A 26,391-nucleotide genomic window follows, 5' to 3' on the forward strand; every position below is an offset into this window, starting at 1 on the left:
TTCCACAATAAAATCAATCATAATTTCATATTGATTTGAATAAATAAGTACAATTCCTGGGTACAATTACACTGGAGGTATATTTATATGTAGTTTTTTGTGTGCAATAAACGCGGGAAATGTCAAAATAAAGTGAAAATCAAACAAACAAAAACAAGGTGTTTCCAGAGATTGGCAATGTTAAAATTGGTATCCCATTCTAAGCTAATTGTTGTTCAGACCTCAGGTTCAGATTCATATAAAATGGTAAAAACGATAAATTCCCCTTTCTTCCTGTTTGTTAAGCAGGCATTTTGGGCTTAAATTCGACTGCAACTTCTTGATTAAGCTCAGTATTTAATTCTAAAATATATATTTTCTTTCTTTCTGTTTTTTGTTTTGTTGTTGCAACAGTCGCGCGCCACTCCGACTGACCACAGCGCCACAAGTGGCGCGCACCGCCAGCTGAGAAGGCCTGCTTTACTAGATGATAAATGACTTCGCATAGTACGTCACGTTATCAAGAAAATGGCAATATCCATGTCTTGCTGAGAAACTCTACATTATTCTTGCTTTATACCTCTTTTATAAACTTTGGTGGACAAGCGTGTAGATCAATGGGCAAGAATATAATAAACTTCTTAGAACAATTATCAAGCTATTACTTAAGAGTTAGGTTTTCTTTAGGGTAAACATACAAATAATACATATAAATGTACCAAATAAAAAAATAAAAGGAAAGAGAGAGTCGGGATTATATTAAGTTTGTTCATTACTATATTACTCGAGAATCATAGATTTCTAAAAGAGACAATTGAAATATGAAGAGAAAAATTGATATTGGACCAAACTTTCCACATACAACTACTATCACCTTTGAAGAAAAAAATTGCAGCAACTAATACATGTAGCAATAAATTTTCAGGATGTCACTCAAAATTCTGTGGAAGACCATCACAAAACCTCATGTGAAAGGAGAAACAAAAATAAGACACAAGAGCATCTGGTCTCACTCAGGTGGATGCTGAATTAAGACCAGTATGCTAGGAGAGAGGCTATAAGGGGGTAGGAAAGATGGACACTAAACAACGGCACTGATACCGACTAATTAGTGAACATGAAAGATCAACTTACCTGCAACAATGTACGCGACCATGGCTGGACTCTCTCCATTGTTTTCCCGAGTGATAACACTAATTGAGTGATTGCCCCCTGATGTGACCCAAATACAAGTCACTTCAGTAGCTGAACCAGGAAGATAATAGTCAGGGGATGGGAAGCCCTCAGAGCATTCCACTCTAAACCAATCAGCTCCAGTTAATACATTCCAGGTGACAGTAACTGACGTTGTGTTTGATGAACTGTCCTCAAAGGTTACTACGTCTGGAGCTAAATGTAAATAGTTATACAAAAATACAATCATGATTTCAGTTGGTTTTATCCCAAAAGCCTGAATAGAAACCCAAACATCTAAGAGTCCCATTTATTCTATACAATATGGAGCCAAACAAAGCCTAAAACAGAGAGAGGTAAAAGCTAGTGACTAAATAAAGTCAGACATGAGCCTGAAAACTGAAATCTAGCTTGCCCCTACATCTACGTTTCAATGTTACACAGAAGACGACTGGATTATTACATTGTTATTGCTACTCTTCTTCATTTTACTCTCACTTCAGGTCTTAACCAAAAAAGGAAAAGCCCAATTTCTACTGGGTGGTTTGCTAAAATACCCCCCCCCCCTTCCCCCCCCCCCCCCCCCAAAAAAAAAAAAAAAACTTTTGGTCTTGACTACAACTAGAATATAATAAGCAATATAATAGATATGTTTTTTTTTTAAATGATTTGAAAAATGTAAATTGGTTATGCCAAGGGTACCAGATTGTCATATGAATAATATGACTGAAATTGAAGGGAGCTGTAAACCTTCTTGATGCTGGAAGTCTGAAACAGCTTTCAATCCTAGTAATGAGAATTCAGTCGCATAATTGGTTACCGATTGATATCCAATTTGGTTTTCTTGGACTACAACAGCAACTTAGATATTTCTTGAACTTGAAGGCTAATTAACATCAGGCAACCCAATATAACAATACTTTTGACTACCCCGACCTCAAAAGATGCCCGTTCATTTTACAAAAAGTATTTTCAACTCTGTATTCATTTCAACATTAGGGCAAGTCCAAGCAACATTAACATGTATTGAATTCAAGAGAGAGAGAACATTTACTTTTATCCACATGAATTTAGTTTTTTATAACTGAAAGTATTTATTGTACAAAAGTGTGATTACTTACTTGCTGCTGTAAAGGTCATAGTGACAGGGCTCTCTTTATCCCCACTCACGCTGGTCACAGTAACGTCATAGGGAGCCTCAGCTATCGATACGTTACAAGTTGCTTCAAAAGTGTTGTCTTTCCCTTGATCATGGTTGAGAATGAATTCAGTGCTCCAATCAGCACCACAGTCTACAATGAAGTAATCTTCTTCTCCCTCCGGATCATCCCACTGTACAGTTATCTGTCTCGTTGTGATTTCACTAGATCTCAAAACTGCACTGTTTGGATCTACAAGAACATCACAAATAAAATATATACAGTCAATGGAATCACATTATCATGATCATTATCAAGTATTTGGTGTCACCTGTGAGAGGAAAGGTGAACTGGATCACTGTGGCTCTCGGGTCTCTCCTCCCGGTTTAACTGATCGGGACATACCAGTTTACAACCTCACCTCCGTTTCCCCCTACTCTTATTCAAATATGGCAGTGGGTTCTAAACATGCATTTGTGATGATTCTCCTACACACCAGACCTCCATTTAACATTTAATCCAAGGGATGGTGTCTTTTCCGTTGTAGCCTAGCCTGCGACTATGGAACAGAGGACACACGATGCAGGATCAGGTCATCTGTCTGGGCTTGATTTGAACCCATGGTATTTGGTTTGACATATAAGGTACTGAACCAACTTGCCCCCTCTTGAAACATAAGGGATAATGATCTTGTAAGACATTCTGATTTTGTTAAAACAACTGAAAAATCATCGAAAAATTGGATACACTGAATGCTAATGTGAAAGCGATCTGTAGTGAAGTCTCTGAGATGCAAGCAAATATGGCTGATTTACAAGCCGCAGTCGCGGATTCCAGCGAAAGGCTTACTGTGATTGAAAGTGATGTTTTGCCCAAGATGCAAAAAAAGAATGAAAACCTCAAAAACGAATTGAAGCAAATGATAATGGCATTGGAATTAAATGATCAAAAAATTAATCTTTTGGTCTATAGAGTAGAACAAAAGAAAGATGAAAGAGTTGTGGAAGTTGTGATAAGCATAATTCGAAAGGTGGGTTTCTTGAAGGAGGAGGCGCCGAGTATGTTCATAGCGAACTCACATCGGTTCCCAAGACGTGTCACACCCGGAAATTACGAGAGTAGACGTGGTCATGATCCCATCATTGTATGGTTTGGCGCCATGTGGGATAGGGATGCCGTCTTAAATGCATACCAATGAGCAAAAGTACTTCCGATGACCTCGGAAGGTCAAGCTGCTGTCCGTCATGCTTTCCGCATTGTGACCGACTTACCAGCACCACTGAAGAGAAGGCGATTCTTACTCGAGCAAAAAGCATACCAAATGAGAAAGAATTGGAATAAGTCCACAAGAATCAAAATAAATGGGTGTAAATGTGCCTCTACAGTGTCAAGAGAAGGGATCATCGTCAGCATGGCGTATTGTTCTTGATTGAGGTATTATAAAAAGCCTCCACATTTAAATAGATCGAAACGAATAGTTTTGAATCTATGTCACCTGAAGTTGTCATAATTTGTACCATTTTGGGTGCCAAGTCTTATAGGCCAAGAGCATTAGGTCAAAATAGGCTTAAACCTGGACATTTTTGGTAACAAGCTGATTTTTTTCAGGATAGCTCCAGGAATATGTCTAGAATAACATACTAAAAGTCCTCGTATATCCTCCTTGAGCGTTTTCCGTAATCCAAGATGGCGTCCAAAATGGCCGCCATTTCCTGATTTTCTTATAACTTTGCAACTAGATAACCCAAATACAAAATTTAAATTTCTAAATATATATTTTTTAGCATAAGGAACTCAATAAAATACATGTTGATAAATTCTTAAACACACAAGTAGCTATAAACCACTTTTAGCCCTTTTCGAAATCCAAAATGGCGCCCAAAATTGCCGCCATTTCCTGTATTTCTTCTAACTTTGCAACTAGATAACCCAAATACCAAATTTAAATGTCTAAATATATGTTTTTCAGCATAAGCAACTCAACCAAATACTTATCAATAAATTTTGAAACACACAAGTGGCAGTAAAACCACTTGAGCCCTTTCCGAAATCCAAAATGGCGTCCAAAATGGCCATTATTTCGAATTTATCTCACTGTATTATTAGGTGCGTTATGAATAGAATCAAATGTCTATACTAGAAAAGCACTATTGTAATACATATCAGTACAAATAAACCTTTCATTAAATAATTAAATATTTCTTATACATAACGTATACACACCCACCCACCCACCTACACACATATGGCTGCTTCCATCAGACTGACAGTGTGCAAACCGTGAAGAGTACTCAACGTTAGATGGAACTGAAAATGGAGACACATTAGTACCAATTACTGTCGCAAAGGCAAAAGTCACAAGGTTTCAAACAGGAAATGCACCTCAATAGCACATGCCATGTCATCTCTGCTAGTAGACCAGGTCATTTCTGCTAGTAGACCAGGTCATTTCTGCTAGTAGACCAGGTCATTTCTGTCGCCAATATTGTTGGAATGGCTTCGTATAAACACCGGAAGTGCAACATGAGCTTTGTCCTTCATGGATTGGTTTCATGAAAGTGGCCATGCAGAGTGACCAGTACGAGAATTGAAACTCTGCCCATCATAAATTTAGACCCCTCCAATCCGAGTACCATCTCCACGGCACTATACTTTGCAGTCACAATGTGAAAAACATATAACTTAAAAATATGTGCAGTAACATTTAACCAGCCCTCGTACTTCAAGGCAGCAGAGATTGTAGCTTCTTCTCAAGACCTAGGAAAAGTAATCGTCCGTTTTGGTGGATTTCACCTCCTCATGTCATATCTCGGCAGCATATAGTCCACGTCATAGGCAGAAGTATGCTTGTAGAGCTATGGGAGACAGTGTACGTCAAAGGGTCTGTCATACATATGCAATCTGGTCATGCATTTCCCCCCTTCTCTTCGTGCTCACATTCTTACTTCAGCTGCCGGCATTGGCGTGTTGATGGGTAAACCTGGTGTCTTAGACAGCATAGATAAGGACCACTTAGCGAATCTGTATGGCGCACTCCTCAACCAGGACAAGAAGGTGACTGCTGTACCTGAGAAGAGTGTGTCAAACAGTTAAAGTCAGATCATTTCACAACTCATTGAACGGGCAGCAGGACACAGTAGGACAGGGAAACTTTGGTTGCAGTAAATCCGACATTTATGTGTCTCTTCTGCAATGTTTCATTCCAGCTGAAAGGACAGGGGACTGGAAGCTCCATCTCAGCTGTGTGAGGGAAATGATACAACATTTCTATGCTGCAGGACATCTTCCCTGGTTCAAATATGCCAGGTTGTTTTTACAACAGATGGAAGCTCTAGAGCAAACCATGCCAGGAAATGAATATATACAATTCGCAGAAATGGGATACTTGACCATCCGCCATGTGGATTCATTCTGGGGTGGAAACTGCTCTGATCAGACCATTGAAAAGTTCCTGATGCGGCAGCTGAAAACATCAGAGAAATGACTCATGGACGTGGAATCACAGACAGTACATTGGCTATTAAAGTGGGTTCATGCACTTCCTCACTGTGTTCCTACCTGATGAACTGGAACAGTTCACCGGAGTACACACTGGTACACCAGAGCAGCATAAAGACATACAGCAAAGTACCAGGTCAAGAGACAATAAAGAAAGATGTATCTTTGTTGGATGGCTGCAGGCACATCACCATTTGCTTGATACGAAACTAATTGCCAGGTCTCCTTGTCAACTGGCATCGTCGCTGGCTTATCTGTTTATTGTGATTAACCTGTACAAATCGGCCTAGTAGCGGCATCCGAAACGAATGCATGGTAGGAAGTTTACAGAATTCAAGCTACGTACATCGTAAGGACAAGGTGAAGACCATTGGTGCCAAGAGTAAGAGAGTGAAAATCAGGGGACAAAGCACATAAGTCAACCCAACACTACTGTTCAACAGAATAACATGTGTCCTGAATAACAACACTGAGATGGAATCGGTCTTTGCTTATGAACATATTCCCACGCACTTTCCCTTTCAAAGGTGGGGTGATGCGGAAGCCAACAAAGAGTTCTCTGGGTCTCCTGCTGAATTCGTTCTCCAAACAATCCAACGTGCCAGAAATGGTCTCTTTGTTTAAGATGGTGGTCGCCTACTGCACCCTTAAGCATTATGGAGCTCATTTGACGGTGGTGTTCGATGGATATGGAAGTGCAACTTCGACAAAGGTAGCTGAGCAGAGACGAATAGCCCAAAGATGTACCTCTTTATTTGATGATAATATATTATATGCCTACAAGCACAACCCAAAACAGCTTTCCTTGCCAATAGCAACAATAAGATGAGACTTATACAAACTCTACGTGACAAAATACGTATCAAGCAGGCAGAAGCGGATGCCACTACCCTGATTGTCTCTACAGCACAAGCAGTAGCAGAGTCAGAACAGGTGCCCGTTGTTGTCGTTGGTAAAGACACAGATTTACTGGTCATGCTAGTTGCTCCGGCAACCACTTCCACAGATATGCACATGCTATGCCGCAGAATCCTGTCACGGTCTTCAACATTCATGAAATTCAGCATGCCATAGGGGACACTATAAATTGCCTGATGTTTCTTTAAGCTGTGACAGGGTGTGATACGGTCTCTGCAATCTACTGTCAGGGCAGTCGTAAAACTTTCAATATGGTCCACAAGAAACTTGACTATGGCTTGCTTGATACATTCGCAGTGGAAGCACCCATGACGAGGTAAAAAAAAAGCCGGGAAAGCCTTTATGGGGCCAGCAGTTCTTGATGACTATCGTCACACTGCATACAATTAAACAGGCAATTGGTCGCAGTTCTCTGAGTTCATCCTTTCAGTTCAAAAGTCTACTTTCAACTAGTGCTGCAGCAAAGCAACATCCATACCGCACCTCTTACAGTCATTATGTATGAAAAGCTTTAGCGACCTTGGTACTAATGTGCCTACATTTTCAGTTCCATCTAATGTTGAGTACTCTTTACGGTTGCACACTGTCAGTCTGATATCGTTGAGGATGATGGAAGCAGCCATATGTGTATGTGGGTGTGTGTGTGTGTACTTTATGCATAAGAAGTATTTTTTAATTAAAATATTGTTGTACTGATATGTATTTCAATGGTGCTTTTCTAGTCTAGACATTTGATTATATTCATTACGTATCTACTTACAATGAGATACATTTGGAAATAATGGCCATTTTGGGTGCCATTTTGGATTTCGGGATGGGCTCAAGTGGTTTTACTGCTACTTGTGTGTTTCAAAATGTGTTAATAACTATTTGGTTGAGTTCCTTATGCTGAAAAACATATATTTAGACATTTAAATTTGGTATTTGGGTTATCCAGTTGCAAAGTTAGAAGAAATACAGGAAATGGCGGCAATTTTGGGCGCCATTTTGGATTTCGAAAAGGGCTAAAAGTGGTTTATAGCTACTTGTGTGTTTAAGAATTTATCAACATGTATTTTATTGAGTTCCTTATGCTAAAAAACATATATTTAGACATTTAAATTTTGTATTTGGGTTATCTAGTTGCAAAGTTATAAGAAAATCAGGAAATGGCGGCCATTTTGGACGCCATCTTGGATTGCGGAAAACGCTCATGGAGGATTTATGAGGACTTTTAGTATGTTAATCTAGACATATTCCTGGACCTGTCCTGAAAAAATCAGCTTGTTACCAAAAATGTCCATGTTAAAACTAATGCTCTTGGCCTATTAAGCTTATAAATATTTTATCACCATATATGTGTTAAAACCTTTAATCACAAGCATCGCTTTCTACCAGTATGGAGACAGATGTGAAAGTGTACAGTGATCAAATGTTAAGTCATGATCACTTTGTGTCTGTTTCTCAATCTTACCTACCGTACATTAAACAACTTTCTTAAAATAATGAATGAATGATCATTTTGAAAAAAAATAAAGGGAAAGAGAAAGTTGAGTTTATATTATATTTGTTCATTACTATATTACTTGAGAATCATAGATTTATAAAGAGATAATCAAAATATGAAGAGAAAAATTGATATTCATGAGATCTGTCAACACAATTGGTGAAACAAACAAATTCTTACGGATCTGGCAACAACAAAAAAGATCAGCAGAGACAATGTGTAATGACTTCTATACACCCGATAGAGAAAAGAAAGAAGAAAATACTTTTGAGGGAGAATGAAAGTTTCCTGTCTTTCGTTTTAGGAGCAATTTTTGTTGAATAGGATGAAACTTACCGGTATATGGTTCTATTAATACCAATCAGTCATTGCCCATTACCTGTGTTGATGCCAAAGTAGTCTCTTGAAAGATAGCTTTAGTTTTAAAACAAAGTAACTCAATAGGGGTGTGGTTTTTTTTTTTCTTCTAGTCGTTTATAACAAGAAATGGCTAATCAGGAATCTAAACATCACCAAGTTATGAACACTAAAAGGAAAAAACCCTTGTGACTTGTTTGTCATCACATAATGGAAATCAAAGATTACCTTACTGTTTTGGGGTTTCCTTTGGGGGTGGCGTGTGAGTGGGAAACAACTGTGGTCATGATCATAGAAATGTGTGATCTGAAATGGTTTAGGGTGCATTTATGCTTAATTTTTGAAGGCGTAGCGTTTTGAATCGCACATCGTAAACGCAGTTCAAAAACACAGTTCGCAGGGATATTGTTTGTGCTCACTTTTGGGGTGCTCGAGAGAGGAAGCTGATTTAAAAGAATAGACCAGCTTCATAATGTATTCAAATTGAATGCATAGGCATATCAAAATGAGAAAAGACGCAACATTGTTTTGGTCTTCACGTGTTTGAGAACGCTCACTCTGGCCCGAAAGGGTTGAGCATGGGCGCAGCCTTATAGTGAAGCAATGCTCGTGCAAAATACGCTTTGTTACCCTTATACTGATCACTTGTTCATGTAATGAATGCTATATATGGATAATTCTCAGAAGTGTTTGTGGGCTCAAGATTGGAATTTTGGGAATTTATTACTATCTAATAAACAAAAGTATTAAGCTAGATCTCTTTTGCGTTTGGTGCAATTTTATTAGACACTGACAATTTTCAGAGAACTTACAAGCTGTGATGGTGATTGTAGATTCATAACTGCTTTCATCTCCGCTCTGTGATGTGACAGTGATAGTGTAGTTTGCCCCGGCAGTAGATAGTCCCTCACAAGATATCTGGTAGATGTAAGTGCCATCTTCCACTATTGGTGAAGATGGATCTTCTGTACCATCTGAACATGAGAAGGTGTACTGGTCTATAGCTCCACTAGGCTTGGTCCACTCGGCTGAGATGGAATCGTTTGTGGCTCCGTATTCAAAGAGATTCACGGGGGAAGGTTCTGCAAAAAAAGAATAATAATAAATAGATAGTAAAAATTCCAAACCCTATCTATGATATGGGAAAGCACCTTGCATCCTCGGGAAAAGGCACTATAATTATGTACATCAAATTATTATCATAATTATCAATATCATTATCATTTTCTTTATTATTATTATTGTTTTTTTTATATACCTCTCTTTAAAAATCTAGCCATCTGATTGGTCGAAATTGCAGTTGTGGTTTTGGATATTCCCTTAAAGAGACAAACAAATGGTCAATAGTCCATGAGTGATTTAATTTCTGCAAGATTGTGGGTACCAGAAAAATAGTTAAATACCCATTGGTTAATGTGTTAAACTTCGTGTTCAAACTAAGTTGTAAGCCCAGCGCGGCTACCGTACAGTTTTTGTGCGATTAATTTGGTTGCTACATTTGCACACAGTGCAGACGACCGCCAATCTCGATTGTTGGCCTAGATCTACATGTAATGACGAGATGACGCCCCTTTGGAAATATGGAGATAAACCTGCTCTTTCATACGACACGTGATTTTTTGAGTATCACCTTTAGAATCACAAGCACTAAAGGTTTGAATCTCGATTCATGAATAATTTTGTTGACCAATTATGCATGATCGCGCAATGCACGTATACTGCATAGGGATATATGCATGTAATCTCAATGGGAAGGATTTTAGCACACTAAATCAAGTGCGCCAAAGACTAGGTCTCTACCTTCAAGTTATCAACACAGACCTCGATAGCATAACAAACTTGATTACCATGATTGGTAAGTTGCATGTGTATTCTATGACCTCTTTTTACGGTGTATAAAAGATATGACTGCTTTAATATTCGAGGAATGGTTTGTTTTATGGGCTCTCGCAGATGTTGCATCTTGATACCACCCGTCCGTCACACCTCGGGGTGATATCAGGATGCAACATCCCCTTGAGCCTATAAAACAACTATTCCTCTTAATTACAGCAGTCATTATAGCCTATCTATAATATAATTTATTATTGTCCTTATTATTATCATCATTATTATTATTATTAATATTAATATTATCGTCATCTTTATAATTATTATTATCATAATCACTCTTTATTTAAACATTGCTTTTTGAGAGTACATATAAATACAATGATACTTTTGGTCCATGTTTCAGTTAAAACAAACCCCAATCTAAAATCATGTTAACAAATAAAATGTAGACTTCAGAGTCAGATCAACCTCAATTGTTAAACCCAATTTTGAAAAAAGCTTCAAAGCCGAGCGTTCAGGTTTAAAATTCATTAGAATACAGGCTAATGTATCTATTAATGTTGAGACTTACTTGTTCTACCCTGTCCACTGCCATCATTAGTCTCATCTGTTCCATTTTTGGCAGTGACCGTCACATTGTAGAGCGTCCCTGGTGTTAAATCAATGATGGTATAATCTGCTGCTGTTCCGCTAAGATCAGGTGATGTGCCCCAGCCAGAGCCGTCAGGCAGAGACCATGTGACCGCATGAGCCATAGCACCATTTGGAGGAGTCCATGTCACTTTCAGAGAGTCAGTGTTTCCTTCATTTTCCACAGAGACAATAGCTTACCATGCAGAAAAGTGAAAAGAGCAAAATAATATTTATATTTGAGACAATTCTTATAATCGCCCGATCAAATCTCTTTTCTGCTGCCAAAAAACACGCTCTAGTGTAACTAGTTCTAGAATTTAGACCGATGTGCCATGCTCAATTTGTCACATAAATTACCTGCATCTACAATTTTTGTGTACATATATATGCACCTGATAATCAGGGCCTTGTTTTCATAACAAATTATAATAACAAATGCTAAATTTCTATGACAAATTTGCTCTCAGCCAATCAAATGCCACAAGTTCACTATAGCCTAACAGTTATTGTAACATGTTATTGATAAGAAGTTTTATGAAACAGGGCCATGGGCCACTATCATACAATAAATAAGTACATAAATTAAGTCAGTTTTTTATTTAGAATGTGAATTTTATATAAATAATAATAATTAGAACGATTTATATAGCGCAGCTACTACATAAATATTCTCTACTGCGCTGTGATGAAAACAGAACTCCTATTAAACAGTGCTACTTGACAGACACACAATACAAAAAATGTGCAAAAAAGCTCCTGAAAACAAGTGCATATCTTCAACAAAACTTTGAAGACAACAACAGATGAGGCTTTTTTTAATGTCTGGTGGGAGGTTATTCCGAAACTTTGGAGCGACACAACTGAAAGAGCAATATGCATGTACAAGAGTTACTTTTGTTATTGTGCGAGATATGTTATGTCTATATTATTTATGGATGTGGTTTTAAAGATAATACTTCAGACATATCATTTGGGGCATGACCAATCAATGTTTTGTAAGCTAAGTTTAGAGTAACACGTCCCTTAGATTTACCTGGTGCATCTATCCTGCAAGTCTGTTAAAGTCAAACAAAAGAACATAAAACAGTTTAGTGAAGAGTTAAAGTTGGTTGTTGGGCACTCATACATATTTCATTGGTCAAATCAAGTTCTAGGACTTTGGAATTTAACACTTTTGTGAATTCCAGCTTGGGTTTGATTTGTTTGCTTCTCTGTCTAAAAAAGACTCTGTAGTACTTGTAATGGAATTACTTTAAATTATCAGTAGGAATTCAAATAAGTCTTCAAAAAATTCAACTGTACATTACATACATTGCTCTGTGATCTAGCTAATATCCAAACATACAAGTACATTTGAAATGATTTAATCGAACACAATGATTTATTTCAAACTTTGCCATTATATTTATTTTCTTTTTCTGCTTTCATACAAAAGAACTTATTACAAGGGTTGGATTGCCCTTTAATTATGTGAAATCCATTAGCATGCTGGCTATCAAGATTATAAACAACTGCTGGAACAAATGTTTGAACAATAAATTAAACCCTTTACTAATCCTAATCATGTAGAAATAATCAAATCCAACAGATCTATTCAGATAGCATGCCTTGATTTGCCTCACTGTTTACCAAGCACTATAAGAACTTTTCGTGATTTAAAAAAAAAAATACAGAAATCAGAAAATCAAATGCAGTATCATGGACTACTATATCAAAACAAAATCTTGCAAAATGATTGCTCTCAGAGTGGTCATAGATTATGAAAAATGCATGCACAAAATAAAGAACTCTGAAGTCATGCCATTTGTGAAAGTTTCTTGCTTTTAAGAAAAATCTGCATTTCTTTACAAAAAATTCTGGTTAAATTTCCAGTATCCTAAATGCATGCTCATGGCATGCTCACTTACTTATAAATGGCAAAATCAATTTGGAAAAATGTAATGATCTTAATAGTAGTAGTAGACTTTATTGGATATCTTGTTTAGCACAAGGCTATTCTAACACAACATGCTTTCCATAAATTTACATAAATACATCGTTAGACTTCATGTATAATGTTTGCTGTTAGAATGCTTTGACATCAACATAGTGCCACTTTGAGGAAAACAATTGAACTTGATTTAATTAGGTAATATTTGCCGGTGTTGTTTTAATTGAATATATCTCGTCTATCCCTACTCTGATGTCTCCCATATTTTATTAGCTGAGACTTTACTCTACAAGTGTACTAAGATTCAATTTTTGATCAGAAGACAGGATCATGGTCAAAATTCTGATTTAAGATGAAGATTGCAAAATCTGCCATTATGGTTTCTCCTTGTACGTGTTATATGAACGGAGGCTGGGATCTTTTTTTTAATTCCGAATTTCTCATTGACTCTGTGTTATTAGGTGATCGGCCGATTAATGCTCCTACTTGATATCCTTATCATCGACCCTTCCAACTGTCAAAACACGATACTTGGCGGGGTCGTAGTCTAGCCATTTGGTCTCATGGTCAGATTCTGTGAAAGACTGTTGGTTCATTATCTCTCTCTTAAAATTCTCGTCTGCAAATTTTCCCCTCAAGATTCTTGATTGTCAACATCGCTTTTCTTGCTTGCTCTGTATGATCTAGATAATCGTATAATAAATAATCAGTGCTTTAACTTTATGGACGACGTGTTATTTTGTTATTTGTTCGCCTACTCCTGTCATCTATTTAATGGTAACAGGGTTGTACCAAATTAGTCAGCACAATCATTTCTACTGTTTCTACATCCTTGATTACTAAATGAGCTTGTACATAGGCATGTTATCTACCTTGAGTTTCTACATGTGTTATGCCTCAATCAAAGCGGCAGATCACCCAATTTGTCTCCGTGACAAATTCAATGTCTAGTTAAAAATGTATAATTTCATGTACTAATTGTAGCAATAAAGCAGGCAAGAAAAGAAATATGCATGCTTAAATGAGCAGTAATTCAATTCATTACTAGAACTTGTGTATTTAATCTATGTATGTGCATTGTAAACAGTTGTTCACATATTTTAAGATTGGCTTCTCGATATATGATTTGCAACATAAAGCCCCCAAAAAGCAAAGGATTCTTGGGCAAGTTGTCCCCAAAACTTTGTTTAAATTACCATAAAGCATAAGGAGATATATCTGTAAATGCCATTTGATCAAGAGAGATTAAACAGTGCGTCAATAAATGGACATCTTATTCCTTTAGGATGCCAGACAGAATTTAAATTTATGAGAGGGCCTGAACCCATCTACAATGAGCCATTTTGTACCCTAGGAAAGCTGAAACTTTGGCATGAAAACACTTGCATGGCATGAATTCAGGCTTTGCTTGAAAACTAACATCCCTGCATGTAGTGCTTACATTTTCTCCAATAACGACTGTATCTCCTGGCTGACACGAGCTGCTATCGCCTGTACATTTGTTATCATAAACACACCAGACACATGTAAAAAGGCTTGTAACACAAGATGAACATCTGCAAAAAATTGATAATCATAATTGTATTAAAACTACAGTAATATACCAAAACTATACGACTATTTACAATGATGTAAGTCAAACCCTTTCTAAAATACTGCCAGCAGTTCCAATTTGAACATTACACAAGTACAATGAAATGAATACAATGTAGGCCTACTTTTGTTCACTTATTAGTTATCGGTAGATTTAAAAATATGCCTAATAACAAATCTCTAATTCTTTGAAATTTCCCTATCTTAAGTTACACCATAACAAAGACTACACAAATATATACAGAGCAAGCACAGTGAAAACAAAAATACATATATATGAATGAAAATCAATGTTTATTCCTAAGCGTATGGTAGTCTTTATAATTCATGATCCAATTCCAATAAAGGCTATCAAAATATCACTGTACCTATTGTAATAAAATAACATAAGGCAGTCTAATTGATATTCATATAACTGAGGGTAATTGAGTTGTCATGAATAAACCAAGTGGAGCCTCAATAAAAAATGTGGTGCTTGCATGTAAATGCAGACTTTTTAACCTTTTAAATAAATTTCTAGATATTTCTATACATAATCAATTCAAGCAAAAGCACAAGCCTTCTTTGATCCTTACAATGAGATCTAGATAAGGGAATAGAAAAGTGTTTATAAAAGTAAGATTAAACTTCTGAGCCAAAACCAAGTACTATGTTTTATGTAGAGGTGTCGTGGTCGAGTGGATATGTCACCGGATTGTGGATCACAAGGTCCAGGTTCAATCAAAGTCCCGCCGCGACACTAATGTCCTTTGGAAAGACATTGATCTACATCTGCCACACTCTACCCAGGTGAGGTAAATGGATACCTGGTAGGATTTTTCCTTGAAAAGCACTGAGCGCCGATATCGGTAGCCGGAGCTAAAACTAGGGTAATAATTTCCGAAGCTCTTTGGAAGCGCATAGAGACTAAGTGTAATGTGCTTTCCAAAAACGGACTATTATTATTATTTGTATTACTAAAGCAATTAACAAGAATAACTTTCCATTTGTTATTGTGTACCATGTGCGTTATCATTACCAACAACCCCATTACCATCATCAAGTTCAAGAACTTACGATTTAATGTGACTGCAGTCATAAATGAAGAAATCTGTGGTCACAAAGTCGACATCCGTTTCAGTTGAGACAATAGACAGAGGCAAGTTCAAGAAGTACACTAGCAAGCAAATGAAAAGAAATGTTAAACATACTAATCATTTTAATGTAGACAAAATCATGTATAAGTATAGGATGATGATCCACTTTCTGATTTTTGTCCAATGGCAATTATATTTTGAGGGTCAGGGCATGGTGACTGCCGACGAAGAAAATCAAGCAGATTATTAAAGGGCCACTAAATACTGAATGAAATACATTGTAATACATCAGTCAAACATGTACATTATTTCATAAACATCTGAACACCTTTATACAATGGGAAGGTCTCAAATCAAGGAGACATTTCACCTTGGGTTCTACATTCAACTCAATCTACTTCGTAGATTCCTGCATGGGAGTGTACGTCTCTTAATTGTGTAATTTGAATGAGTTGCCTTTCAAAATATCCACAACAAAATATTAATAAATACATTAGATAACAAAATATTTACCATATATTTCAATGAATTTTCACAGGTATTGGTACTTTTATTGCATATCAGTAGTTTGCACATGTTATATATCGAGATGGCAATAAAAAACCCCACATAACTGTCATTAAATTTGCAAAGACAATGCACATGATGATGTACATGTGCAATGCGCACTGATTGACATTTCATCTTTATATGTACTTACATCCATCTGGAATTGTAGGTATGCTGTCTGCAGGAGGGGATGTACAGGTGACACTATTTCCGGTAGTTGTAGCAGAGACCTCATACGAGTCATTAAAGGCACACATGTATTGAAAACTGCTCCTAAGATCCGGGAGTTGTTGTACTGTCATGGTAATCTATATTAAACAAGAATGGGAAAGAGATTTCTTAACAGGACTCACATGCGCAGGAAATCTCACATGTAATCGTACATGTTATTGCATTTACTTTTAATACTTTTTTTAATTCCCTGGCTATTGAATTTGAAACCTTATCATGAAAAGGGTAATAATATAAATTTTAATATTTTGTATAACTGATCATCATGATGCCAGCAGTCTCTGTATGGTGAGTCCCAAATGAGCTAGTCAAGTACCACTGATAATTATATGTAGTGCAAAATATGTTTTAATCACCTGTAAAGTGATCAGACCAGCATTGATATGTGGAAGGGTTAAGAAAATCTGAGAAAGTACAATCTTAAATGTATTTACTTCTTGTTGTGTCTGATGATAAGGGAGACTGTTTGGCTGGACATCTGAGATGGATACACACAGTAAGGCATCGTACGATAACCATCGAGTTGATTCATCAGGGAAGGGGCATGCCTCATATCTTGTGCACCTTGGGAAGTAATCAAGATAAGGTTCAAATAGCTTGCATGTTACAACATACTTTCTTACAAATCTACCTGCATAAATAAACCAACAAGAGAGCTTAATCTATAATCTATTCTTTGCAATATTCGTAATCTATTACTTTATATGGACATATCATGAAATCATTTATTTGATATATACGTTCTTTGGCATTACTTTCACTTATTTTCATGCAGTTTAAACATATAAGGTATGCTCCAACGTTCCAAACGTTATTTTCAGTGTCGGAGTATCATGTGTCTCTCATAAAAAAGTATAAAATGTTATGTACAGCTCGCGTAGATCACAGATTGAAGCAGCTAGCTGTACCTGGTATCTAAACTATTTGCAGTAAAGTCCTTGAATACCTTGAATACCAAAGCTTCTGGAAGAAAGCCGTCTCCAGCTGCCAAGCTTCCAAGCAGGTCTAACTTCAAAGGGGGGGGTGTCCCAGCTTCCGGGTCTTGCACCTTAGTTGCTTTACATATATATCTTGCTTGCTGGGTCATATCAGGAATGTCATAATTGGAGTGTCTACTGTGAGAAGGGTCCACAATAAGGGTCTCCATCATTTCCTCCATTCTCTCCAAAAAAACTCACCTTGCTTCTAGAGTACACCCTCCATAAGAGTTTCCATCATTTCCTCTATTCTCTCCAATGCACTTACCTTGTTTCTAGAGTACACTATCCACAATACTGGTCTCCATCATTTCCTCATCCATGCCTACCAAAGCACTTACCTTGCTTCTAGAGTACACCATCCACAGTAAGGGTCTCTATCGTTTAGTCCATCGCCTCCAATGCACTCACCGCAGGTCTGGTATTGGCCACAGTTTGTCAAATCCAATGTCAGGGCCTACATTTTGTTTGCAAAAAACAAAGATCGAGCAGCATTATTTATTTATGTACATTATGCTGATAGATGTACGTGTATCTATGGATTTATTTTTCACCAATTCACTCGATCACCACAGCTCTTGTATTGTTTGCAAACTAAAATGCAAGGACCTAATTTGTAATAATAAAAAAAGGGAATTATTATTTTTAGATTTATACATGTAGCATTGCAGGGCGTTTCATTTCCTGATCTTCATGCCATTTGTCACAATTAAATGAAAAATAAACAAATATGCGGAAATTATGAGAAATCAATATCGAGCCCTTCTGTGAGGAGATTCTCATACTTCAGTATGAATCTGTTTTTTGCGCTCTCCAGGACCAACATGCTCTTCTATTATCACACACAGTACGTTGTCGACTAGACTCGCCGTGGCAAAATGATTAGCTTTGTAAGGCGAAACGGCAACTTTGAAGACTCGAACGGATTACATCTTCATTATCTAATTATGGCCAAGAAAAAAAACATCAGATATTCAAGGCACCGAGTACAAGAATGCAGTTTAAAGCGCTAAAACAGCGTATCCACATAACCAATGCAATGGGCTGATTGCAGTGCTAGGGAGTTGTTCCAGTTTTTCATGAATAAACTTGAGAGGATATCCTAATCCCTAAGAATGCATCCACATGTTATGTTCACATTTGATTTTCCAGAAGAAAAAAACTTCATTCCAAACCTATAAATATGTCACAAAAAAGCAAGTTCCAGAGATAATAAAGACTTCTTTTACAAACTAGATGGAACTTCGACTGCGCGCAGTCGAAAATGATGCCTCCGTCATAGAGCAATTTTAGAAACCAAAACAGAAGAAATTTTAAAAATTCCAGTTCAATTGTAATCCATTAACAGGTTCTCAGAATATCGTGATTACAAGCAATTTCTCATATACATATATGACCCTTTGATCATTGACCTCATGACCCTAAAATCTACTCAGTTCATTGGCTCTGCAAGATGTCCTGAGTTAAATAGTAATCCATCTGTCAGTTCTAATGAGAATGCTTTCACATGCTATTTTTGCATACATAATGAGCCAATGACCTTTGACCTTTGACCTTATGAACCAAGAATCTACTCAGTTTATTGGCTCTGCAAGATACATAAATGAAGTTTGGCAGGAATCCATCAATCTGTTCTAATGATTGTACGATCACAAGCTATTTTTTGCATACATAATGTGCCCTGTGACCTTTGACCTTTGACCTCGTGACCCCAAAATCTAATCAGTTCATCGGCTCTGCAAGTAACATACATGACCTAAGTTTGGCAGGAATCCATCATTATCCACCATTATCTTGAGATAACGCGATCATGAGCTGTTTTTGCATACATAATGAGCCCTGTGACCTTTGGCCTTTGACCTCGTGACCCCAAAATCCAATCAGTTCATTGGCTCTGCAAGATAAATACATGACCAAAGTTTGGCAGGAATTCATCAATCGGTTCTTCAGATAACGCGATCACGAGCTGTTTTTGCATACATAATGAGCCCTGTGACCTTTGACCTTGTGACCCCAAAATCTAATCAGTCCATCGGCTCTGCAAGATACATACATGACCAAAGTTTGGCAGGAATCCATCAATCGGTTCTTCAGATAACGCGATCATGAGAACGGGACGTACGTACGTACAGACGTACGTACAGACGTACGTACGGACGGACAACCCGAAAACATAATGCCTCCGGCTACTTCGTAACGGAGGAATAAAAACTGTAGCCTGGATAACATTCCAACTTAAATTGTTTACTGCAGGCATGTCGGGATGAGTTTGTTCCAATAACAACCTACATCATTAATGAATCTTTTTGAACAGATTGTTTCCAGAATGGCCTTAAACAGTCTTTTATTTGTCTTCTCATTAAATATCAAAGGTTGGACTGCAGTGAAGATTTTTCAAAAACTATTGCCCAATTGCAATCTTTAAGTTTTTGGTGAAGGCTGTAGAGTATAGTGGCCCAGAAGGGATATCATGAACCATGGAATAGCGAATCTTTGTTATGAAATTCATGACATTTTGTTTCAATTATCGTAGTGAATTTTACAACAAAGCTCACGATTCGCGACGTCCCTTCTGGGCCACTGTACTTTTGGACTATTCATCTGCATTCTACACAATAAGACATTATTTTGCAAGGGATGTCATATTGGTTTGAGATCTATGACCGTGCACTGGACTGGTTTCGCACCAAAACATCTCGGACTCAAACTGTCTCGATCAACAGTGTGCTGTCATCAGCTCACATACCAGCACCAGGTGTTCTGCAAGGGTCGGTTATTTATAGACCCTTGGTTTATGTACAATGTACATTTTACCTTTTAAGAGTACCATCGATTCGTATGGATTTCCTAAAAACGTTTTATGCAGATGTAGATACTGATCAATATCATCTGCATAAAACATTTTTTTCTATTCATGTATATATGCTCACTATTTTTTTATTTCAGGTAATATGATGAACTCCGAAACAATCTGGTGCATGTAGGCTATCGTTGTAACTTACCTGTGAACCTTGCTCTGAACTTGTCGCCAGTGTAAGCTGTTCTGTAGATTCATGGAGGAACATCTCCTTTAAGACAGATCCAGTTCCAAGCGAGACAGTCTCATAGACGTTGCCGAAGACTTTATTAACGATGTTTGTCTGGAGGAAAATTCATGAAAATTCAATTTAATGTTAAATTCAACTTCTTTTTCCTGATGATGATATTTTCTCATTTATTTCATTCTACATGTAGAAGCTTTCTTAAAGTGCTGCTTAAAATGAAAAATTCAGATTTTCTACAACAGATGCATTCTAATTTGGGTTATCTCATGTACATTTTCCTACACAATTACGATGAACCTATGACAGACATTGAATTTGACCCCGTTCTCACTCACTTTGTAAGTTCTCACTCACTTTGAAAGTGGTCTTAGTTAGACCGCTCCAGAGGAACGGGTCTTGAGAAACGGTTTGCGAGGGTTCACACTCCGAGCAGTTTTTTATGGCTCAAACCGCTCCACGAGTCAAAGTGGTCTTGTTGCTATGGCAGCTCAGGTCAGCAGGTCAATTTTTTCGCGCCCGGAATACAAACCGTATGTACCGTGCTACATGTTTCGCACGGAACGTCATTAGCTCACTTCCGGTCAAAGTACGCTTCCGTTCACATTGCACGTTAGAGCGGTCCAAACCGCTCTTAATAAGACCCGTTCTTCAAGACCACCTCCCGAGGTGGTCTTCTGGAGCGGTCCAGAAGTCCACTTCCTGGACCACTTTGACCGTTCTCACTCACCTAAGAACTGCTCCTGAGGAACGGGTCTTAGTTAGACCGCTCCAACGAAGTAAATGAGAACGGGGTCTTTGATATTCGGAAGCAACATGGAAAATACCTACATCTACGTAACCATTATATATTGGTAAATAGGTTTTGATGTAAATTAAAGGTATAGACCAGATTTTGTAAACGCCCCCCTCTCAAAAAATGAAATGGAAGCTCTTATTACGAATCATGTGATAGAATATGTTCTGACTTAAGTTATGGTCACATCACCTAAAAGTAGCCTGCTCGGCGGCCAGGCGGCAAGTTTTGAGCCAATTTCGCCCAGGCACTAAGCGGCGGCTGCCCGGGCACCGCTTGTTTTTAGGGTATCGCTCGGTCGCTGCTGAAGTTAAAATTCGGGCGATGCCTGCTCACTTTCACTCGCCGCCCAAAGTATGCTCGGTGCCCAGGCAGTCGCAGCCAGGGCGGTCGCCGTCCAGGCACCGGCCTAATCAAGCCTTCACCGTTCAGCGATTTAGGTCCAAAGTTTGCCTACTTATTTTAAAGTGTAAGGTATCAATGCAACATATTCATAAAATTGACATATATCAAAGGCCAACAAACTTTGTGGAGGTATCCTTGTGTATCTCCTATATATGCCACAGTATGTTGTCTCTCTATGGTTGTCACAATGGAGGTTGGTATCACATCAGGAATGATGACGATGGGTGAGGCAGAGAGGGGAACCACTCCACTGGCATACCGGTGGAAAATATTCCCCATACCATCCTCCTCAAAATAAGCTGTACACTGTACTGAATCTGGTGGAGTGAAGAAATCAAACTGCCAAGAAAGAAAAGAAGAAAAGTAATAAGTTTTACGAAAGAGACACAACTTTTGAAAGTCTCCTTATGTACCTCCCATGAATGCCACAGTATGTGGTGGTCTCTCTATGGTTGTCACAATGGAGGTGCATGTCACATCAGGAACGGTGAAGAAGGGCAGAGAGAGGAACCGTCCCACTGGCATACTGGTGCAACTGCTGCAACTGGAAATATGCCACAGGATTATCACCACAGAACTTAAATGGTAACTGTGAAACCATTTTTAAAAATGTTTAGGACACGTACCCCAGAATTACTCATATTTCAGACCTAAAAAATCACAGATTCACATCTAAGATTAATAATCAGGTTTAGTCACAAGATCATCACCACAGAACTTTGACTTAATTGACTTCCATTCAAAAAGATGTTTTAAGACACCTAAGAATTTCTCATTTTTCACACCTTAAAATCACGAATGCGCAGCTTAGATTGATAATCATTTTGAGCCACGTGATCATCACCAAGAAACTTATTGTAACTTTGAAACCATTTAAAAGGGTGTTTTAAAATACCTAAGAATTATTAGTTTTTCACACCTAAAAATCATGGATTCACAGCTTGGATTATTAATCAGTTTGAGTCATGAGATCATCACCACAGAGCCTATGGTAACTTTGACTACCATTTAAAAAGGTGTTTTACGACACCGAAGAATTACATATTTTTTCACACCTAAAAATCATGGATGCCAAGCTTCGATTAGTAATCAGTTTGAGCCACGTGATCATCAACAAGAAAGTTATGGTAACTTTGAAACCATTTAAAATAGGTGTGTAAGACACCTCAGAATTACTAATTTTATACAACCAGAAATTCACGGACAGAACAATAAGACGATTAGCCGGTGTAAGTAACGTGATTATTACCATCAACCTTGGATAACCTGTGTAACCAATCAATAAAGGTGCTTTAAAGACCAAAGAATTACTTATTTATCACAACCATCAGTTAATGGATACAAAACTTGTTGCTTGGTCAAGTGGTTATTTAGTCATAAACACTTGATTTACTCTTGGTAAAGGTATTACAAAGTTTTGGTATGGGGTCATGAATTTGGTTTAAATTACATATTTTTTCACACCTAAAAATCACGGATGCCAAGCTTTGATTAGTAATCAGTTTGAGCCACGTGATCATCACCAAGAAAGTTATGGTAACTTTGAAACCATTTAAAATAGGTGTGTAAGACACCTCAGAATTACTTATTTTATACAACCAGAAATTCACGGACAGAACAATAAGAAGATTAGCCAGTGTAAGTAACGTGATTATTACCTTCAGCCTTGGATAACCTGTGAAACCAATCAATAAAGGTGCTTTAAAGACCAAAGAATTACTTATTTATCACAACCATCAGTTAATGGATACAAAACTTGTTGCTTGGTCAAGTGGTTATTTAGTCATAAACACTTGATTTACTCTTGTTAAGGGTATTACAAAGTTTTGGTATGGGGTCATGAATTTGGTTCAAATTAACATATTGGAAGCATATGCGATCATACAATATTCAGTGATCGTTGTCGCAGTTGAAATTGAGTCTTAAGTTATGAAATTGTAGATAATAAACCTTTTATGTTACATAGCTCCCTCTCAAGGTAAAGATATTAATTAAGTTATAAAACAATGTTTCTTGACTGAAATCGACCAATTAGCTATTCCCGTTTGGAAATTATATATACCAACCACATATTCTGAAATTTTCATGGTCACAGCTATAATTGTACGGCCGTAGGTGCTATTTGAAATTCATCAAAATTTACCGGGAGCACCGGTAGATTTTTTATTATTATACCTAGGTACATAGGTGAAGGTACATGTAGGTATCCCTTAACAAAAATGGTGGTGGGTTAGGCAGAGAGTGGAAGCATTCCACTAGCATACTGTTAGAAATTCCTATAAAGCCCCCATTTCATCATAAGCTGTAAACTGGACTGAATTTGATGAAGTAAAGCAAGCTGCCAGAAAAGAATGAAAATGGAGAAGAATTATTACATTCCACAGCACATAAACTATTATAAATAATTTCTAAGGACAGTTACAGTATGAAGCCTTCTCTATGGAGGAAGAAACCGTGACAGAAGAGGTGATGACGGATGAGGCATAGAGAGAAACTATTCCACTAGCATTTAATTACCGGTACACCAATACAAAAAGTGTTGCTCCATGAAATTTGTTATATAATGCCGTACTTACATGTAGCATCCCCTCGCCAGGTACAAATGGCCTATATTTAATAATTTTTGCATATTTTATGAGCTGTTGACCTTTGACCTTTGACGTACACACTCAACAACATTACTTAGGTTATTGAATGAAAACCACATTTCCGCATATATAATTAGCTTATTTCGCATATATGAGCTATGACCTTTGACCTTTGACCTTTGACCTACATACTCCAAATCAAACTTAGGCTGTATTTTAATACCATGTTCCTTTATATCAAATGTCATTACAATCCATCAAACATTACTAAAGTTTTTTAGTTTTTATAAATTTCGAAAGTCGTTGAACGGAAACCAGATGTTTTTACGGACGGCAGAGTTACTATATCCCCTCCAACTTAATTCATGTAAAAATGTCTGTTTCGATGTCATTGGCAAAAGTTTAAAAACTTTGCAATTGTATCATGCACAAAATTTCCTACAACTATACTTTCCGGTCAATATTCTATTCTTAGAAAACAAGAAAAGCAATATCCTGTTTCATCTTGTATCTACACGAATACAGGAACACCTGGACATTTGTCAGCTTTGGATGCAAGATATGTTTTGTGTTCGTAATTTTACACTGATGTTGATTTTTTAATGCAGGGCCCCTAAGAAAGAATGGGGCTATCCTGTTGAGATTCACTCAAATCAAATCAAATCAACTACATGCTCGGGAGAACTAAAGAAAGCTATGAAAATCAATAAATCATGATTATACAAATGTAGATGTACATGTACCTTGTACTTTAATTGACTTACTGAGTTACAAGTGCTGTCTTCAAGGTAGTTGTTTGTTGTTCCTTTGCCTTGGTCTCCCTGGATACATCCCACGACAGCATCTTCAAAGCTCTGCTGGACATCATTCATCTTATAGATACAAAGACCAGATGAACTCCCACTTGTGAATACAGCATACAGAAGGTCATCAGTACTCTCAATACTGAATGAGTCAGCTAGCTGGGATCCTGCTGTTCCGATATGAGCAGACTGGATCACATTGTGAGAGCTACACTGTAGTTCTATCTCTGTGTAGGATTCAAAATTAAGATCTAATGAATTACGACACAATCGCCCCAAGTATGCACCATCTCCCCTCGAGATAAAATAGTAGAGATATTCCATGTGAGTGATCAAATGTCTGAAAATGTTCTGTGAGGTGTTGGGTTCAGGTGGTGTTACCGATTGTACGACACTCAGGGCTTCAAGATTGTGCTTTTTGACGGATCGAATGCTCACTGTTGCATCACTGATCCCTGTAAACAAGTACAATCCACCATCAAAAATACCCTGACCATTCCTTACAAAGTCAGCACCTAAAACAACAGCTCCAACAGTGGGTGCATCTGATGTTTTCACAACAATCTGAGTGTCGGTCGAATCATATCTCACTACATCATGTGATATATTAGTCAGGCTTCTTGTCTCGCAGTAACCATCACAGCCACCACATGTGATGAGCTTGTCCTCAGGTGATGGAGCTACAAGAAGAAGTTTATTGTTGTTTGTATTTCCATTTGGTGAAGGGCATTGTCCAGTATCCACAGTGTGTTTGAGAGTCAGGTCTGAGTTGAGTTGATAGAGACTCTGCCTTGCTCCAATATAGACCTCTCCATTGATGTTGTTGATGGTGATGTGGTTGAATGGCAGGGTGGGGTCAGGGCTGGTAAAGGATGATACCAGGTAGGATGAGAGAGGAGCTGAGTAGATCGACGGAATGATAAGAAGCAGGCAGAGTAGCATGATGCCCAGCTTCAAAACATCTCCTGGTGGCATGATTGCCTCTTGTATTTGATCCTTGGTAGTTCGAGATGATGAACCTATGGCAAATGTAATGGCAAATTAACCATATGATGAGTTCCAAGTCATAATTCCAATGACTTAGATTGCGTTTTTTAAAATTTAATTCAGTCTATATTATAGTGTATATCAAAGAATTAATTATGATATTTGTAATTTTTAAGATTTTTGATGATTAGCTGTGTATGGATGGAGATTGATATGAATATATTGGCCAATGTGAACATAATCGCAAAGGCCTTTGGAATTCACCTTAGGGCAATTTCAAAAGCCCTGTCCATCATCTTTGAACAGAGATGCCGACCTTTATTAACAACAAAAAAGTATTCTATGAAGGGAAAAAAACAGTATTTTTGGACAAAAAACAGTTTTTTTGAAAAAAATTGT

The 26,391-nt window shown here is 37.5% G+C and overlaps 2 protein-coding genes across 2 annotated transcripts; both read right to left on the minus strand.

Moving 5' to 3' along the window:
* Nucleotides 1–969: 969 nt before the first annotated feature.
* Nucleotides 970–9,957, minus strand: LOC115925118. Its single transcript, XM_030988335.1, has 4 exons — nt 9,954–9,957; nt 9,363–9,632; nt 2,274–2,543; nt 970–1,368 (listed from the first exon to the last, which is right to left on the minus strand). The coding sequence occupies exons 1-4, from the start codon at nt 9,955–9,957 to the stop codon at nt 1,088–1,090; spliced, it is 825 nt and encodes a 274-aa protein (XP_030844195.1). The 3' UTR covers nt 970–1,087.
* Nucleotides 9,958–13,428: 3,471 nt separating this feature from the next.
* LOC581759 (plexin-B) lies at nt 13,429–26,074 on the minus strand. The gene is made up of 9 exons (XM_030988336.1): nt 24,967–26,074; nt 21,735–21,953; nt 20,375–20,512; nt 17,714–17,829; nt 16,830–16,959; nt 16,316–16,472; nt 15,596–15,695; nt 14,388–14,502; nt 13,429–13,506 (listed from the first exon to the last, which is right to left on the minus strand). The coding sequence occupies exons 1-9, from the start codon at nt 25,978–25,980 to the stop codon at nt 13,429–13,431; spliced, it is 2,067 nt and encodes a 688-aa protein (XP_030844196.1). The 5' UTR covers nt 25,981–26,074.
* Nucleotides 26,075–26,391: the final 317 nt, after the last annotated feature.

The sequence above is a fragment of the Strongylocentrotus purpuratus genome, unplaced genomic scaffold, assembly GCF_000002235.5.
Source record: "Strongylocentrotus purpuratus isolate Spur 01 unplaced genomic scaffold, Spur_5.0 spur5_scaffold_17, whole genome shotgun sequence".
In the NCBI taxonomy this organism is placed as follows: Eukaryota; Metazoa; Echinodermata; class Echinoidea; order Camarodonta; family Strongylocentrotidae; genus Strongylocentrotus; species Strongylocentrotus purpuratus.

Bases quoted from the DNA above. Each gene is read 5' to 3' on its own strand.
- LOC115925118 (XM_030988335.1), bottom strand. The intron at 2,544-9,362 runs GTAAGTTCTCTG...ATGTTCTTGTAG, and splicing joins TACAATCACCATCACAGCTT to ATCCAAACAGTGCAGTTTTG. The intron at 1,369-2,273 runs GTAAGTAATCAC...ATTTACATTTAG, and splicing joins TATGACCTTTACAGCAGCAA to CTCCAGACGTAGTAACCTTT.
- LOC581759 (XM_030988336.1), bottom strand. From the start codon at position 25,980: ATGCCACCAGGAGATGTTTTGAAGCTGGGCATCATGCTACTCTGCCTG. The intron at 15,696-16,315 runs GTAAGTACATAT...TTTGCTTGCTAG, and splicing joins ACCTACAATTCCAGATGGAT to TGTACTTCTTGAACTTGCCT. The intron at 14,503-15,595 runs GTAAGTTCTTGA...AATTTTTTGCAG, and splicing joins GACTGCAGTCACATTAAATC to ATGTTCATCTTGTGTTACAA.